Source organism: Primulina eburnea, chromosome 7, assembly GCF_022965805.1.
Source record: "Primulina eburnea isolate SZY01 chromosome 7, ASM2296580v1, whole genome shotgun sequence".
Classification (NCBI taxonomy): domain Eukaryota; kingdom Viridiplantae; phylum Streptophyta; class Magnoliopsida; order Lamiales; family Gesneriaceae; genus Primulina; species Primulina eburnea.
The window spans coordinates 1,488,127-1,505,200 of record NC_133107.1 but is presented as its reverse complement, the minus strand read 5'-3'; the positions used below and the strand labels follow the sequence as shown (position 1 = coordinate 1,505,200).

The 17,074-nt window shown below is 32.5% G+C and overlaps 1 protein-coding gene across 4 annotated transcripts; it reads right to left on the bottom strand.

Moving 5' to 3' along the window:
- Nucleotides 1-535: 535 nt before the first annotated feature.
- LOC140836426 (translation factor GUF1 homolog, chloroplastic) lies at nt 536-14,072 on the bottom strand. Of its 4 annotated transcripts, none has more exons than XR_012119087.1 (22): nt 13,629-14,072; nt 13,115-13,291; nt 12,376-12,462; nt 12,218-12,274; nt 11,923-11,988; nt 11,191-11,253; nt 10,901-10,945; nt 10,642-10,742; nt 9,847-9,943; nt 9,453-9,524; nt 4,598-4,752; nt 4,455-4,512; nt 3,775-3,855; nt 3,579-3,665; nt 2,876-2,947; nt 2,640-2,774; nt 2,457-2,530; nt 2,007-2,094; nt 1,850-1,910; nt 1,522-1,597; nt 938-978; nt 536-792 (listed from the first exon to the last, which is right to left on the bottom strand). XR_012119087.1 is itself a non-coding variant. In XM_073201933.1 (22 exons), the coding sequence occupies exons 1-22, from the start codon at nt 13,914-13,916 to the stop codon at nt 697-699; spliced, it is 2,094 nt and encodes a 697-aa protein (XP_073058034.1). In that variant the 5' UTR covers nt 13,917-14,072; the 3' UTR covers nt 536-696. The 4 variants fall into 4 exon arrangements, 2 of the variants coding, with proteins under 2 accessions (XP_073058034.1, XP_073058035.1); XM_073201933.1 differs by having other exon boundaries at nt 1,850-1,927; XM_073201934.1 differs by lacking the exon at nt 1,522-1,597 and having other exon boundaries at nt 1,850-1,927.
- Between the last annotated feature and the right edge of the window lie 3,002 nt (nt 14,073-17,074).

Genomic DNA, 17,074 nt, shown 5'->3' with positions numbered 1-17,074 from the left:
AGTTAGGACACAACGAGAATTTAGATTTGTTGGTTAAACTAAAAGAGGATTCCGTTGAGCTCTTTGAAAGATGTTACTCGGACAAAGTTAACCGATGATGGAGATTATTTTAATATATTTTTCGTCCTTTATAATTTGCATTCAATTTTTCTCTTAAGTTCCTCTTAAGTTCAAATCGTTTGGTCAATTTTGGTGTTGTGAAGGTATTGGTCAATGCCCGATCCGTTTGAGAGCGAGGGTTTTGAGCTTACTATAAATAAAGAATACGTCAAACAATGACAAAATAGTTCACCATCAAGTAAACCAGCGTGTTGTTCCCAAATTGGAGTTTATTTTCAATATCCATAAAAAATTGCACTATGACATCTCAATCATTTCTACAGTTATAATAGGACCTTTATTTTAATATAAATTAAATTAAATTAAAAAATTATTAGAAGTGCACTTGTTTTAATTGTAGGAACACAGCTTATTTAGTTACCATTTCGAAGAAAAATAACAACACAACCATTCAAAGTATAAGCTAATGAGCCCGAGATTTCAAGTTTGTATGATTCGAGTCCGATAAGTTTAAATAACATAACAAGAAGATTTCCATAATTGTCCCACAAAAATTTGGGATATTAAAAGCTTTTTTCTTTCCTATCAAAATTGAAATGCATTCTGAGACTAGTACTTTATATATACAAATGCAACTCAGAGCACTTCTTTTTCAAGTTTAAGCACAGCCATGAATGCTTCTTGAGGTACGTCCACTTTACCAATTGCCTTCATTCTTTTCTTTCCCTCGGCCTGATTGGAGTGAAACAAAACTATCAGCCGTACGTCCATCACACGTTTTATAAGGAAAACATATACATACAAGTTATATGCGGGTCAACGATTCCAAGAAACTACCAAAAAATTATGTTGTGGTCATGCATGTAGTAATACTCACCTGTTTCCGCAATAACTTCTTCTTCCTCGTGATGTCTCCACCTGGAGGAAAGAATCAAGAAAATTAATTGCATAGAAAATGGAAAAAGGTAAGAATTTCATCATATGTACTTGCCTGCGAAACAGTTATTTCAAAATAATCTCAATAAAACATCACTACTAAGAAAGTGTCAAAACAGGAATTGGAAAATGACGTGTCGTGAGAAACACAATTCTCTGATATGAAGTTAGAGACCATTTCGTTCAAAAAGTTAGGACTTGTGAGAGGTGTCCAACAATAGTTCTAAATTTTAATATATCTCCTTCCATAAAGTAACAGGCTAGAGATCATATACGATGGAAAAATATTATAAAAGAAACTATGAATCTTTTATTTAGAATGTGAGACGTATTTTGATAGGATGTTGGAAACCAATATTCCCTAGTTTATGCGAACAATAGTTTTATATTTTAATACACGATCATTAATTTTTTTATCCTTTTTAATTTGACCTAGCTTATGAAACCGATACCAAATTGTATCATGGCCACATTAACATGATGCCTGCATTTCGCAGTCTCTTCATTCAGGAGACATAATCTCACCATAGCATTTTGCCAGAACATCCTTCCTGATAGCAGACAAAGTTTCGCTGGCGATCACTTTGGAGCCTATGCATGCCTATGCAAAAGGTGAGGTGCTTTTAGACTACATTATAACTGAGAAAGCTGCAGAATACATTTTGTGGTGGTTCGTTTCATCTGGATTTAGTAGGGACATTAAATTTATAGAAAATATTAAGTTAAATGCAAAATCTACATTCGATCGCAATTGCCATTTCTTACAAGATTAAAGTGAATGACAATTTTAGGTGGATTTTCATTTACCCCGAGAGAATCGTGACAGTGCTTCCCAGAAAATAAGTGAAGTTACCTGGATTGGAATTTTAAACATTTGTCTCGGTATTAGTTCCTTCAGTTTTTGAGTCAAAGCCCTACCAACAGGATAAGCCTGAGAAAAGTGGGCATGGGTATATATTTCATTATATGAAAACCTCATTCTAGTAAACAAGTCAACAAGAGTATGATACCTTGTCTTTATGTACAATAGTTGATAAAGGCTCCACAAGATCCCCATTAATTTGAATATCAAGTTTTATCAGATCACTTTCTTTATACCTATTTCATGATTCAAAAAACACAAGGTAAAACACAGTCATAAATCTAAAAATATAGTTAGCGTGTGCCTTGGGATAACTAAAAGATAATATCAGTAATAAACTAAATGAATGCGAATATAAATCGACAGGAATACAGTAAATTACAATTTCAAGAAATGAATACCTTAGCAAATTATAGCTGCTACACCTGCTAGTCTAAGAGTGAATGTTCATAATGAAAGAAGAAGAAAGTGCGAGAAATGGTTCATCTATCCAGAACACTATCTAAATAACACTGGCAGTTTCACAAAGGTAGAAATCTTTTGCCTAGTTTGGTTTATAATTAACTATTTACTCCAAAAGATCGATTGATGGTTTTACCCAATGACGGAGTACTCCATACTAGCATAGCCTTTACTCTTCGACTTTAGCTGATCAAAGAAATCCCCTACCATCTGCACGATGAACAACCCAAATCCTTGAAGTGAGACGTAAGTCAGAAATTGAAGGTAATACTTTTTAGTCCCCATGAATTCAAGTCACTTTAACCTCAAAAAGGGATACCTCGGCCAGGGGTAACCTATAAGTTATCGATGCTCTACTCTCAGTAATAAACTTCATTTCAGTGAATTCTCCTCTTCGGTCCTGAGCAAGCTCCATTAGGGCACCAATATATTCTTTTGGAGTGAGCATTTCAATCTGTACATTGGGAAAAAAATCAGTTAATTACATGTTCAAGCCATCTGTTAAAAACTTTGAAACTGATTCCAACACACTAGGCCAAACCAAAGGCGAGCAACCTTAACAAAAGGCTCTTCAATTGACCTCCTGTTTCCAGGTTCAGGAAGTAAAGATGGATTTGAACATTCAACCTGTTCCAAAATAGGAATATACAAACATTCATTAAGAAAGAGATGGTCAGGAATATCTTTACATTCGGAATGATAATGTACAAGACCCAGAGGCGGCAGAATTCAATCAACAAAATAAATTTAGGGAAATTCCCGAATAGATCAGATCTATATTATGTGAGAACACCGTAAGTCATAAACATAAGAGTGAACCTCTAAAAGTGAGTCATCTAAAATATGAACTTAAATAAAGACTTGTGTCGGCGACAAATTTAGTTATCTATCATACAATTATACCTATATTAAAATCTTCAAATCTATTTTCATGCTTCCATGGATGACCATTCTACTGACAATTTGTTCTTTCACATATAAAATGACATGATAACACTTTCTACTAAACAGCTGGTTTTATCAAAAAATGTGCATATTACAGATGGATGAGGTCATGGAAACACAAATAACTGAAATGACAAAGCAAGGAACCCAAAATACCAAATTGTAGCAATCCAACCATGACTACTGTGCTCATATTTCCTAATGCTACAGAAAAATAACACTTGTAGCTACAGCAGAAAGACAGTTCTTCGACTCAAGATGACTAAACAAAAATTAGCGAAAAATATCAAGAAATGGGATAAGCAGATATTACAGTATCACCGTTTACACAGTTCACTCTGTAAACAACACTTGGAGCTGTGGTTATTAGACTCAAATTGTATTCACGTTCTAGCCTTTCCTGTGGAAAAGAACTCATTCAGAACACGATCTATATGATTACAAAGCAAGTAGTGCTAGTAGATGTAACCAAGATCAAAATACCAAAACATGCTAAATAAGCAGTTCACCTGCACAATTTCCATATGAAGAAGACCCAGAAACCCGCATCTAAAGCCAAATCCCATAGCGCTTGAGGTCTCTGGCTCAAACTGTATGGTAACACAATTACAGGGAAATATATTTTTATGTATATTATTCTAAATAATAACAAAAACAATATGGTCAACAAAAACTTCTATGGAAGAAGTCTCTTTGTATTCAAGAAAAGAAACAGAAATTCTGGACATGCGTCCAAATGGAAGTGGACGGCAGAGTGGGAACAATGGTACTATATCCAAAGATCCCAACAAAATAGAAAAACTGTTGGGGTCGAATATAAAATGTTCTTCAGTAACATTGAACATGTGCTGCATTTGTTACTATTAAAAATTCTCAAAAAATAAAGTGCCTCATAAATTTCTGCTCTATTTCTTGGTTCCTATCTATAATGGTCCCTGAACCAGGTAGGGGAAAGAAAAGAAGACACAAAAAAAGGCTCGAATAATTGATAAATTTGCTGCACATTTCTGCGTTTGACGTTTTACAAAAGAAAAACAACCATCTCAGGGTATTTATTAATATTAAGATTGATCTCCAAGATGATTTTATAAATAAATATATATGTGTGTGTGTGTATTTATATTTTATTTTTTTAAAATCCTCCAATCCCCAAGGCACAATTGCGACAAAATTATCAAAAAGGTCCTACCTTTAGAGCAGCATCATTAAGCTGCAATTTGTCTAAAGCATCGCGCAACTCGTGAAATCTACAATGAGAAACAACCATTGTAATTTATTCAAAATTGTGATCCACCATATATTAAGCACATAAAGAGTGAAACAGGGTAATACTGGTCAGCATCAACAGGAAATAGGCCACAGAAAACCATTGGTGTAGCCTCCTTGTATCCAGGCAGCGATTGTTCAGCTTTCCTACTGTATTGTGTTATTGTGTCACCCACCCTAGCATCTGCCACTGATCTTATGGAAGCTGAAAGATAACCTACCTGAAGGATATGTCTTGATAAATATTTGTACTGGAAATAAATAGTAAAAAGCTTAGAGAACAGACATAAAAATGACATCGCCATAGAATTGTCAAAGTACACAGTACGCAGAAGATTTCAAAAGGAAGAGTAAAATCCAGTGGATGAGTTATTTCTGGTCTGTCTGAGCATCCAAGAAATTTTTTTACAAGAAAAATCTATATGGAATGAACACCAATAAGCAACTTCTGACAATTCTGAAATGAAAAGGTCGCCTTCTATATTTCCAACAGTGAGGACACGCATGGTTTGGAGGATGAGATTATTGAATGAAAAGCAAATGATGATAAAAAAAATTGATTGATAGAAAAACGTAATATATAATGATAAACTAGTATTATGTTTGGTATGATTTCTGTGGGTACAATGAATTAATAATCTTTGTACTTTTTGACCAATTACCCTTCAAACATATTAAGATTACAACCCTAACCAATATTTATTTTCCCTCAACTACTTCATTCTTCTACATTTTTTTTTTGTAGGGCAAGCTGCAAAGAGTGGTATTGGAATTAATGTGTATGATTAAGATATGGATTGTTTGTAATGCCCAAAACTAGGACGCGTAAACCCCATGCATGATCAGACTAATTAATTTATTTAGTTAATAATTTAAGCAATGCATGTTATGTGTTAACTTATTTTAAATATATATTTATTTTATTATGTAATTTTATTATATTTAATATGTTTTCATGAGTTTTAGCTTTTCAGACGAATGTTCGATAAAGAACTGGGAAAGGAGATCGGAAACAATTAAGATGTTAAAAATTTAAGTTATAATTTTATTTTAAGTCAAGAAAATAGTATTTTAAAGAATTTATAAATTTTAGCATTATTAGGGCTAAATTTAATTTATCGGGTGAAAAATGGACGTTAAGTATTTTAATTAACAAAATTTGAAAATAAGGAATTTATATACGTCCACTCGAAATAAAATGTTTTAATAATTATTTTATGACTTAATCAATTAAATTAGGTGGTATTTAACTTTGGGTGGAATTTTAAAATTGTAGGACTCTTAATTTCAAAAGTTGGAAAGCTAAATTAGTAATTTAAATTGTAAGGGCTTAATTGGTAAATTTAATTAGAATTCTAATTAAACTAAAACACCTAACTAATACTCTATTATATATTGTGGAGGAGTCCTAGCCTAATCCCACATGCAACTAACGCACACACACAACACACACAAAACACACACTAACACACACAATTTGCACACACTATTGCCAAAAGTTTCAAGGCCAAGGGGTTGGATTTTTTTTCAAATTCCTCCTAGCAGCAACCTTGGACAAGAATCACCCTACCATTAAATTTAGCCATTTTTCAAGCTATTAAACGCAGCAATCCGTCTCCGTTCGACCTCCATTTTCCCACGCGTTCGTTTGTCGATATCTCGTACGTTTTAACGCAAAGGCGTGTGTAAACATTTTCTTTATGTAACGATCATGTTATATACGTATTTTGATATAAAATATGCATGAGAACTCATTGGTTTAATAATATATATATGCTAGAACTCGATTAAAACTCGTTTCGATACATATCACGCTTGAACTTATTCGTTTTATCGAGTTTTTTATCACAGTCTTCGCTGGCCCGATCCTATGGCTTGCTGCCACGTATGGGTATGTTTTAGGATGTTTTAGATGGCGTTAGGTGGCCCATGATGGGGCAAGAGGCTGCTGGTGCAAAATAAAAGGAAACAAGTGCATAGCCAAATGTGTGTAAGGGGATCGGCTTGGTGGCATCGGATTTGGTTGTAGGCTGGTCCGGGGCTTTTAGCTATGGTTTGGGGCATGTCTTAGGTCCTAGGATGAGCCTAGTTAGGGTGGTTTAGGGTCTGGTTGGCTAGGGAAAGCGCTGGAACCAGAAAAACTTAGCTGTGCAGGATGGGGTGCATGCAAGGGGCTGAACGTGGTTGCTGGTGCGGTTAAGTGCATGGGCTGTTTAGGGGCTCGTGGCTATGGTTTGTGGCATGTCTTAGGGTCTTAGGGTGAGCCTAGTGGTGGTCATTCATGGGCTAGAGTGACAGCAAGATGGCTGGAACCAGAAAACCAACAGCTGCGCAGATTGGGTTCTCATGTAGGGGCTTAGGCGCTGGTTCTGAGTTAAAAAGGGCTTAACCATGGTCTTAAGTAGGGGTGTGCAAAATTTCGGTTAAACCGAATTAACCGACTGAACCGAATTATTTAGAAAAATCGGTTCGGTTAATTCGGAAGTTCGGTTTTGAAATTTTAAAAAAATCGGTTAATTCGATTCGGTTTCGGTTTTAATTTGAAAAATTCGGTTAAACCGAATTAGTATATATATTAATTTAAATTGTATTAGAAGGAAACTCAACTTTTCATGCATTAGAAGGAAGCTCATTCATCCAATGATTTTATCTTCAATATTTTTATTTGTTATTGATATTTTTTGTTCAATGTTTCTAGTTATTTATAAGCTCTCCATTGTTTTCTTTTTTTTATGTGTTAAAATTCGCATATTTTAAAAAATATCGGTTATTTCGGTCACCGACCGAAATAACCGATTTGAAAATCGGTTCGGTTAATTTGGTTTCTACGAATATTTTGATCGGTTCGGTTCGAAAATTAAATAGGTTATAGGTCTATTCGGTTCGGTCGGTAACCGAATAGACCGATTGCACACCTCTAGACTCTTAAATTATGTCTAAGGGTCGACTCTAAGGCCTGGTTCGGGTTCGCGTTCGGTTCAAGTCGGTTTAAGCGTGGAGTCGTTAGAAGCGCATATGGGTCGTAGCGCGTTTCCTTGGGACAGCTTTGTTTTCAATGGATAGTAGGTTGTTTTAAGTTAATTCGATTATGCTTCGAGGCTGGGTAGGGTTTTGGACAGTAGTTAGGATGTCGTCTAAGTATGGTTCGAGTCCCGAGTCGTTCGGTAAGTCGTAGGAAATTTTAAATAATTCGGGAATCGCATGTGTACGTTTGGGCTTTTTGTGCTAAATTTAGTCATTTAAATTTTAAGGTTATGACAGCAAGTCCAGGGCGTTCCAACGAAGTCCACGATGTTTGTAAATATATATCACGTGCAAAATAATTATTTTTTAGCTATGCGATTTGTCTTGTGGCCAAATTATGTTACGTGTTTGGAAGCCGGAGAACGTGTCCAGGGACCTCTCCAACCTCTTTGGAGGATTATGTTATCTTAGGGAGTGGACATCCATCCAGTCCAATGGCTGTGGTGATCTCTACCGGCTCAGTACCGTGGTTTAGCTTGATCAAACGATTTATGTGTATGGGCCACTTGCATTGAACAGAACTCTACGCAAAATTATTTACGTATATGATTATGAATAAAAAGTATGAAAACATGATTTTATGAAATGAAAGTCGCGTTATACATATTTATGCCTATAATATTTTATGTACAAACTAAGTTTAAATTGCATGGAATTTCATCACGTATTATTCGTTATTTACGGTTTATGCATGTTGAGTCATTAGACTCACTAAACTTGATCGATGCAGATGATGTAGATGAGGAGACAGGAGGCGGTGACCAGTGAGCAGGCTCAGGCCACTGGCAGTGCAAACCCAAGGACCTTGTAGTTTAAGTTATATTATACGCACGTTTTTAAACTGTTTACTCTGAATTTTGATTTATTAGGATTGGTGACAAGAAAATTAAATTTATGGTTTTGTTAGACTATTTTTAAATTAAATTAGTATTTTTTTGGATTTTAGATTAATTGGATTTTGGTGATTTATTTTAAATAATGGAGTTTTAATATTAATTTTATTTTAGTATGGGTGGTGACCGTTAATTTATTTTAAGATCTATACTTTTAATAAATTATTTAATAAGAAAATTTTAAATTTTTCCGCAAATGTTAAAGTATTAGTATTTTAAGATACGGTTCGTTACATTGTTAGTGTAGGGATGAGTTTATTTTCCTTACTTTAGCGTCCCCTAGTCCTTTGAATAAAAGATTGAGTGGGTTTATTTAAAAACCTACCAAATGATGGTTTATCCTAAAAAACCAACCACAATTCCACTCAATCACTTATACCAAACGCAACGTAACATTATATGTAATTGAAAACAAAAAATCACCCTATAAAAAACACATAAGAAGCCATCTTAATGAATCTGAGACCAAAACAAGCCACGAGCAAATAAACAAGAAAAATAACCCAATCTTCAGCAACCAGGAAGATAATGCTCCTTCCTACCGAGACATTTAAATGCCTTCTTGAATTGACAAGGAAATCTAACCATAATTAACAAGGAGAAATATGAAAATGTAAATTGATAGACGATAAGTATTGCATGATGGCCCTTTCAGTAATAGAGCATCTGAGAAAATTAACATTCAGAAATAGAATAATATTTGTTAACGTCCTAAAAAACTCCCTTCCATATATTAAATTGCCTTATTAAATTGCCCAGTAGATTTAGGCATAACGAGAAAGGAGAAAGTTCTGTATATGTTAGCATGTTTACTATGACAATTTGAGTAAACTGTCTATTTTAGTTGCGTGACGGCATTTAGGTAGAGCATTTGAAAAAATATTATTAACACTAAGAAATGAAATAACATTTGTGAACATGCTTAAAAATAAAAGAAAAAGTGTTCAATTTCTATCAAAGAAGCACGCATCAATCACAAGACCAAGCAAGATGAGATTTCCCACCTCTCCAGCGTACAGCTCTTCAACCTGCAACTGGTTGGGAGATAAAACTCCAACTTCATCAGCATAATAATCCTACATTCGAAATTCAATATTAGCAGCTGAGTTTGCGCAGAATCCGTAGATGCAAGCTACATTTAAGAAATGGAGCACCAAAAGTATTTAAACATACTTTTTCCCAACTACATGCTCAAATAATAAATCAAGATGGGTAAGCAATCAGTTATAGGTGAATCAATTAACTGGTAAACTATGGAGTTACTCTCAGGACATTCACCCATCAATGAAATTAGGTCTGAGAAGGGCTGATATTCCTCCGCAGGTTCCTCAAAAAGTATATAGCATCATTTGCATAAACGTAACTTCATGAAATTGATGCATGATTGTGGACCCATACCTTTCCACTTGCCATAAAAAATATTCGGTCTCCTTTTCTTAAAGTTCCGTCGATAAGTCGAAAATATACAATGACCCCTCTGTATGCATCATAGTAGCTGCCAAATATTTTAAAACCACATGCAGTAAGAAGAAGATTGAGATATTAACAAAAGCAAAGCCAAAATAATAAAATCAATTCGGCATTCAAAATTAAATTTGATGTATATAAATCACTATATGTTTTAAAACAGAATGAGGTAATTAGCTCGGACAACATGATCAAGTAACATGAAAAGTTTCAGTTTAATAAGTAAAACATGATATACATACAGAAAACATTTGTAGGAGAAGACATGAAAACAAAAGATTTTGACTTCTCAAAATCGTGAAAAGAAGTCCAAGAAGGTGTTTCATCAACTACAAGTACAAAAGAGAATAGATTGTTTATACAAAAACGACACACCAACAGAAGCCAGACATTTGTTCTCGTGTTGTAAGGAAAAGATAAAAAAGAATCAAATCAACATATTATAGAAAGGAAGAGGGTTTTATCTGACGAAACTAACAGCAATATAAAATCAAGTAAATAACTTACAAACATGAGTATTAAACATCATAGATTTTATCGTAGTAACTAAATTTGATACCTATCAAATACTAAAAAAAGCCAGACATTTTTCGAGTTTTTTTCTCGTGTTGCAAGGAAAAGATAAAAAAAATCAAAATATGTTATAGAAAGGAAGAGGATTATTTGACGAAAGTACGAAACTAACAGCAATATAAAATCAATTAAACATAGACCTAAATTTGTTACCTATCAAATATGAGAGCCCTCAAGGGTCTTTCTGCAGTATCTTGAGGGCGGGGGATCTTTTGGACAATTGCATTTAGAATTTCCGTGATACCTATCCCTTCCTACAAAATAATAGCAAGTGTTAATACCCCAAAATGAACCTCCAACATGCATCATAAAGCTGGCATTTCCAATTCATTACAATCTGCAAGAAGGGGGAAAGGGAGGCATTTTTTGTCAAATTATATATTGCATGTAGATATTCGGAGATAGAGTCAACCTTCGCCGAGCATTGAATTGCTTCACTACAATCCAGACCAACAATCTGTGAAGAAAGATTAGCAATTTCAGAAGTGAAATCACACTTTTAGCATAATCAAGAATATTTTTGCCTTGTTAAGTTATTAATCCTCAATTTAAAGTGGGAGTCCTGTTGAGGCAATGAATGCTTTTGATAATATGTGTAAAGATTGAAAAGGTCTGTTATAAAATACACCATTATCATCATAACATTACAAACTCCTCATTTTGGTAAATTCTTCGGTAAACCATCAAGCATGACAAACCAACCTCCTCGATCTCTCGAGAAACTCGATCTGGCTCAGCACCTGGAAGATCTATTTTGTTCAAAACCTGAAGAAAGCAAATGTTTGCCGAGTGATTACAGATTGTATAGAGCAGCAAATTTGCTGAGCAGTTGATAAAATTCGAGATAACTTATTTCAAAATAAATTTATGAGCAACAATCATGAAATAAATGACCAAAGGATGATAAATATTCCAAAATACAAACATGTCCCACAAATAAGAGTATAGAATTGTAGTCCTATATGAGTCCATCTACCAAAAGCTAGACTATAAGAAATTGCCTCAAAAACTAAACAAACGAAACTCACTAAAAGCTAGGTGAAATATGATTTCGATTTTCTCGTTGTGGATAAAGTAAAAAGAAAAAAAGAAACCCCGAAAATATGCTTTTTCGCTACAGCTTTCTAGCACCAGAATTCCGGCTTCAGCAGGTTTAATTGCTCTAGCTGAATTATAAAATTTATAAGAAATGCCGATCCATCTTTAATTTCATGTTATGTTTAGATTTAAATAAACCATTGTTACTGCTGAAACAGTCTTGAGTCCATAAACTGCCAGCATTTGTTGTGTAGCATTATGTAGTCTTCCAAATGTACATCTCATTTTTCTCATCCCATGTTCCATGTGGACCACCACATCATCCTTAAGAAACAATGCACTCTAAGGTTAATAGAGAATCAAACAAACTGAAATTAGAGTGAAAGTTCCACTTACTGGAATGATCTCAAGATTGTTTTCCAAAGCTAAATACACATTAGCCAGTGTTTGGGCCTCAACCCCCTGCAAAATAATGTTTAACCACCAATCTCAATATTGACTATCACAAAAAATATGTATCTATTTGAGACTTTAATATGATAAGATTGGTTCTTCGATATTTCGACTCAACGTCATATAGATCTACAGAAAAAAAATAAATTCATGTAAATAAGTAACTCCCATGGGTGTTGGGAGAGAAACAGGTAGAATTGAAAAATGACCATGCATTGAAAAGAGAGAAGCGGCTCACCTGAGAAGCATCCACAACAAGGAGTGCACCCTCACAAGCGGCAAGAGAGCGAGAAACCTAAAGACGTTGAAAAAGATAACCAACATATGTGGGGAATATTGGTGCCACAAATATCAAAACTTCAATAAAAAGAATCTTTCACGGTTTCAGCAATATACCTCATAGGAGAAGTCTACATGACCTGGAGTATCAATAAGATTTAGGCAATATGGTTCGTTTCTATACATATAACGCATCCGTGCAGCCTATGAGGAAAAATATTACAATGTTCAATAATTTTGAAGTAACAATGATCACAGTAGATAGCAGCAGCTTCGACTTATATTTCATATTACCTTCAACAAAGCAGAATAATGATGCGTTACAATTACAGATGGCAGGTCCAGAAGAAAAAATTGTATCTAAATCCATCTCCCGTATGAGAGAAATTCCAATAACCAAGGGCTATTTTCACTAAAAGGATCACAACGTACAACTGTGAGACTCTAATGTCATAGAAACAATATTAGATTATAGAATATTATTGTTGCCTTACATGCTGAATTCCAGTGCTCTTAGAAAAGAATGTATTGCAAGTTACAGCAAGTATGCAGTCAGAAGAAAACCAAATCTGTTATTTAACTCATTATGCCTACTTTTTCTATGAGCTACATGCACTCGGGGAAGAAAACTATCCTTTGATTCAGGTAATCGTTTGTTGAATAATTCATAAAAATATTATGTGGCCAACTTCTAACAGCAATACGTGAGAGATCGTGCTTCGCAATTTCAACAAATAACTAACTCGAGGTTGCATCTGATTCAATCACACGCAACACAGAGCCTGACAGACCAAGCGAGAACTAACTTCGCACATGTTTTATACATCAATTAAATTAACTCGGCCACAAAGTCGACCTGTAATTTAATGGTGATGCCTCTTTCTCTCTCCAAGTCCATGTTATCGAGAAACTGTTCCTTCATCTCTCTGCTTTCCACGGTGCCAGTTATCTGCAACAGTTTATCCGCCAAAGTCGATTTCCCATGATCAATATGAGCTATGATGCAGAAATTCCTTATATTTGATGAAGGCACCTGCCATTTTGATACATATTATTTTAATACAAAAACAACTCACTCTTCAAATTAAATAATTCACTGGGATTGTTCTTCAAATTTTCCTCATTAGTGGTACAACCGCTTTATTGCTTTATTTCTTGATCTACCGTCAGAAATATGGTTCTTCATCACTTTGGTTTAGCGGTACCGTCCCAAGGAATAAAATTGAAAATTTTGTAACTCTATATCAGCATTCTTACTAATTCTTTTTTCCTAAAACTTAAAAGCAAAAAAAAAAAAAAAAAGTGACTATTTTTAAAAATAAAACCTGTTCTCTCGGACAAACTGTAAAAGTTAACGGAAGTACTGAAACCTTCGAAAGGCGGTCTTTGCCAGCACGAGCGGCAAGTTCGATTTCAGCATCAGAAGGAGCGCCTTTAGGCTGAATGCCAGTAACCTGGCAACGTACGCCACCAAAACCACGACGTCGTTTCTGACGCAATAAGCCGATTTTTCTGGCAGATAAGCAATTCCTGTGAAGAAAAAGGGATTCGGTTGTGCTTAAGTTCAAAGGGCGACAAGGAACAATGGCAGTGGAGTTGAAGCGGGGATTCGGGGCCAAAAGAAGTTCGAGGCGGTAAACTTCGGCGGCGACGACCATATCTCGGCGGTGGTTAGCGTTTTGGTGTTAATATTTTTGTTGGGCTCCGGGCCATTGTTTTTGAGCTTTGGTTTGTTTTCAGCCACAGGACAACGGCTATCTGGATTATGGACTACCGCTCGCTTCTAATCCTCCAGTTTTTTTACTGCTTTTTTCTACAACTGGCATGAAGTATCATGGACATAAATTATATATAATATAAATTATATAGAAAGTTAAAATTCCATTTCAAAAACTTATATTGTTTAGCAAATAATAATAAACATAACACATGAGAAACAATATAGATTGAAACAAACTCAAAATAAATGTTTATTCATCCACACACTGTACATTAAGGCATAGTTTGGTACATGGGATAAGGGAGGGATTGATAAATAATCCTCCCTATCCTATGTTTGCTACATTTTTAAAAAGCTCATGATAATATCATGGGCCCTTGATAAATAATATTTTAGAATGATAAATTGTCACTTCTATTTGGTGTGATAATTTTAGTCTAATGATAAAATACACTACAAATGACTTAATTACCCTCAATTTATAAATGATTTTTATAAATCTATGCTAGTAGGTAGAAATTAAAATCAAATAAATATTTTTATTTATTTTTATATATTATAAAATATGATAATTATATAAATGAATTCGAGATAATTATATAAATAATTTTTATAAATCTCTATAAAATTATTAGTATCACTCGATTAACCTTAAAAATTGATATTTGACTTGACTCACAAAATCAAGAGTTCAATTATCATATTTTATAATATATAAAATTAGGTAAAAATAAATAAATCATGCAAACACTATCGGCACATTAACGGATAAAAAATATGAACTCAAGCAACAACTTTGAAATTATAAAATTTATTATGATAAGGTTAATTTTGTCATTACAATCTAATATATAAATTTAATCACTCTTATTAAAATCATACCAAACATTAAATATCATATCCTACATCTTATTTATCCTTAACTTATCCTTATATTATATATCACATGTTTATCCTATCATGTGTACCAAACTATGCCTAAGGAGAGTAACAAAAAAAAGACAATTTAGATGGACATTCAATGATTCATAATATATAGATAATACAACATATATACATTCAAATTTATAATTTGGTCACAATCATCTCGTATCATTACAACATCTCACTAAATGTATATCCTAGAAATAAATAGCAAGTACAATAAGGAAAAAATGGATACGACACGGCACTTTGAAAATAAAAAGAAACGACAACCAAACAAATAAATTAAATGAACTGGTCTGTCTTCCTTTTCCACTTACTCATATGCAATTTTTTGAGAAAAACTAGATTCCAAAACTATGACCTCAAATGCAATTTCAAGAAAATATCAAAATTTGCAATCTTTAGTACTTGACAATTTACAAATACTCCAAACAACAATTGCAATAAGGTAGAGCTTTTGTGAGTTTCAAAGAAATTAAAGGGAAAAATAATTGTTATAGAATTTGAATTGTGAATAACATTAACATTTAATTTGACGTTCATTGTCATTGACCCATTAATCTAAAAACAAATTATGTCAGAAAATTAAAGTTAATAAAAATAATAATATAAAATACAATTTCCATATATATATTATGATATTAAAATGTTAATATATGACCCTTAAGGAGTCTTTTGATTTATGCAGATGATTTGAGATTTTCAAAATTATACAACTCAAGTCAATTAAAATAATTATTAATATATTTATTTTTTCATTACAAGTAATACTATAAGGAAATGAAAATATAAATTTAATATTAACAAATATAAAATAAATAAACAACGCAAATAGTAAACACATACACTTCAATGACAAGTGAAGAGGTGGATGTAACTTTAATATTATCCAAATCTTTACAAACCAATTCATTTGACATTCACATTAACAATAGCAAATAATCAAAAATAAAAAACTTTTAATGCATATACTTTCCTAATCAAAAAACTTAACGTATATATTCTTCTAATTAACTTTTAATCATTTCATTATAAACCAATCGATTGTCATATTAGTTAAATAAATACATGCATCCATTTATTCATTTTATATTCTTTCAACTCAAATTTGCACATATTTGTTTGATTAAACAACAATTCACATCAACTACTATCTATATACATATATGAACAACAAAAAAAACAAACAATGTTATATAGGATAAATCTTTTTAGCGAAAAAGTTGATTTATTAAGAAAAATAATAGACGTGAATGAGTACAAAATATATTATATACTTTTTGTCCGAATTAAGTATTTATTGAATTTTTTAGATAATGTTTGATTACATTTTTGTCAATATAATTGTTATTATATATGTGTATGTAAATAACTCTCTAAATGCAAATAAATTTTCATGGCATTATTGTTATAATTGAGTAGTATTTGATAATATATAATTACGTGGGGACTTAAATAAAATAGAATCTATGAGAGTAATTTAAAAAAAATCAATCATTTAATTTATTTGATTTATTATCAAAATTAGTGGGAAGAAACTAAAAAAATATGAAATATGTTAGTATTAAACTTCATATTATTATATACTTATAATGTTATTCTACTATTGAATATATAATTTTTTTCATATATCTTCTTGTGATACTATAATTTATTACTTAATTAAAAATTGTATTAAAAATATAATTATAAAATTTTATTAAAATCATAAAATAACATGCATAAAGAAAATTAAAAGGATAAAACATTTAAATGTAGTATGAAGATGAATTATTTGAGATAATTCATATAGGAGTTAAATTATATTATTGGAGTGATATAAATAATACCATCAGGCTTCGTTTGGTACGTGTGATAGGATAAGTAAACGATTAATAATTATAGTGATTAAAAAATGAGATATATGGATTAATAATATGATGAGAGAAATAACATGGTGTTTGGTATGATTTTAAAATGATGGATTAATTTTGTAATTTTACTGTAATGACTGCCCCAAATATTAATTAAATATGTATTTTTAAAATAATTGGATAGATAATGAAATATTTATAATTATAATTTACATTTATTAAAATTAATTTAAATATATTGATTAGAAAGAAATTTGTAAATATGTATTTACTTAATAATTAAAATAGCAATAATATTTTGAATGTTAATGTTAAA

Bases quoted from the DNA above. Each gene is read 5' to 3' on its own strand.
- LOC140836426 (XM_073201933.1), bottom strand. From the start codon at position 13,916: ATGGTCGTCGCCGCCGAAGTTTACCGCCTCGAACTTCTTTTGGCCCCG. The intron at 9,944-10,641 runs GTAACAAATTTA...AATATTTGGCAG, and splicing joins AGGGCTCTCATATTTGATAG to CTACTATGATGCATACAGAG. The intron at 3,856-4,454 runs GTAGGACCTTTT...GTTACCATACAG, and splicing joins TTAATGATGCTGCTCTAAAG to TTTGAGCCAGAGACCTCAAG.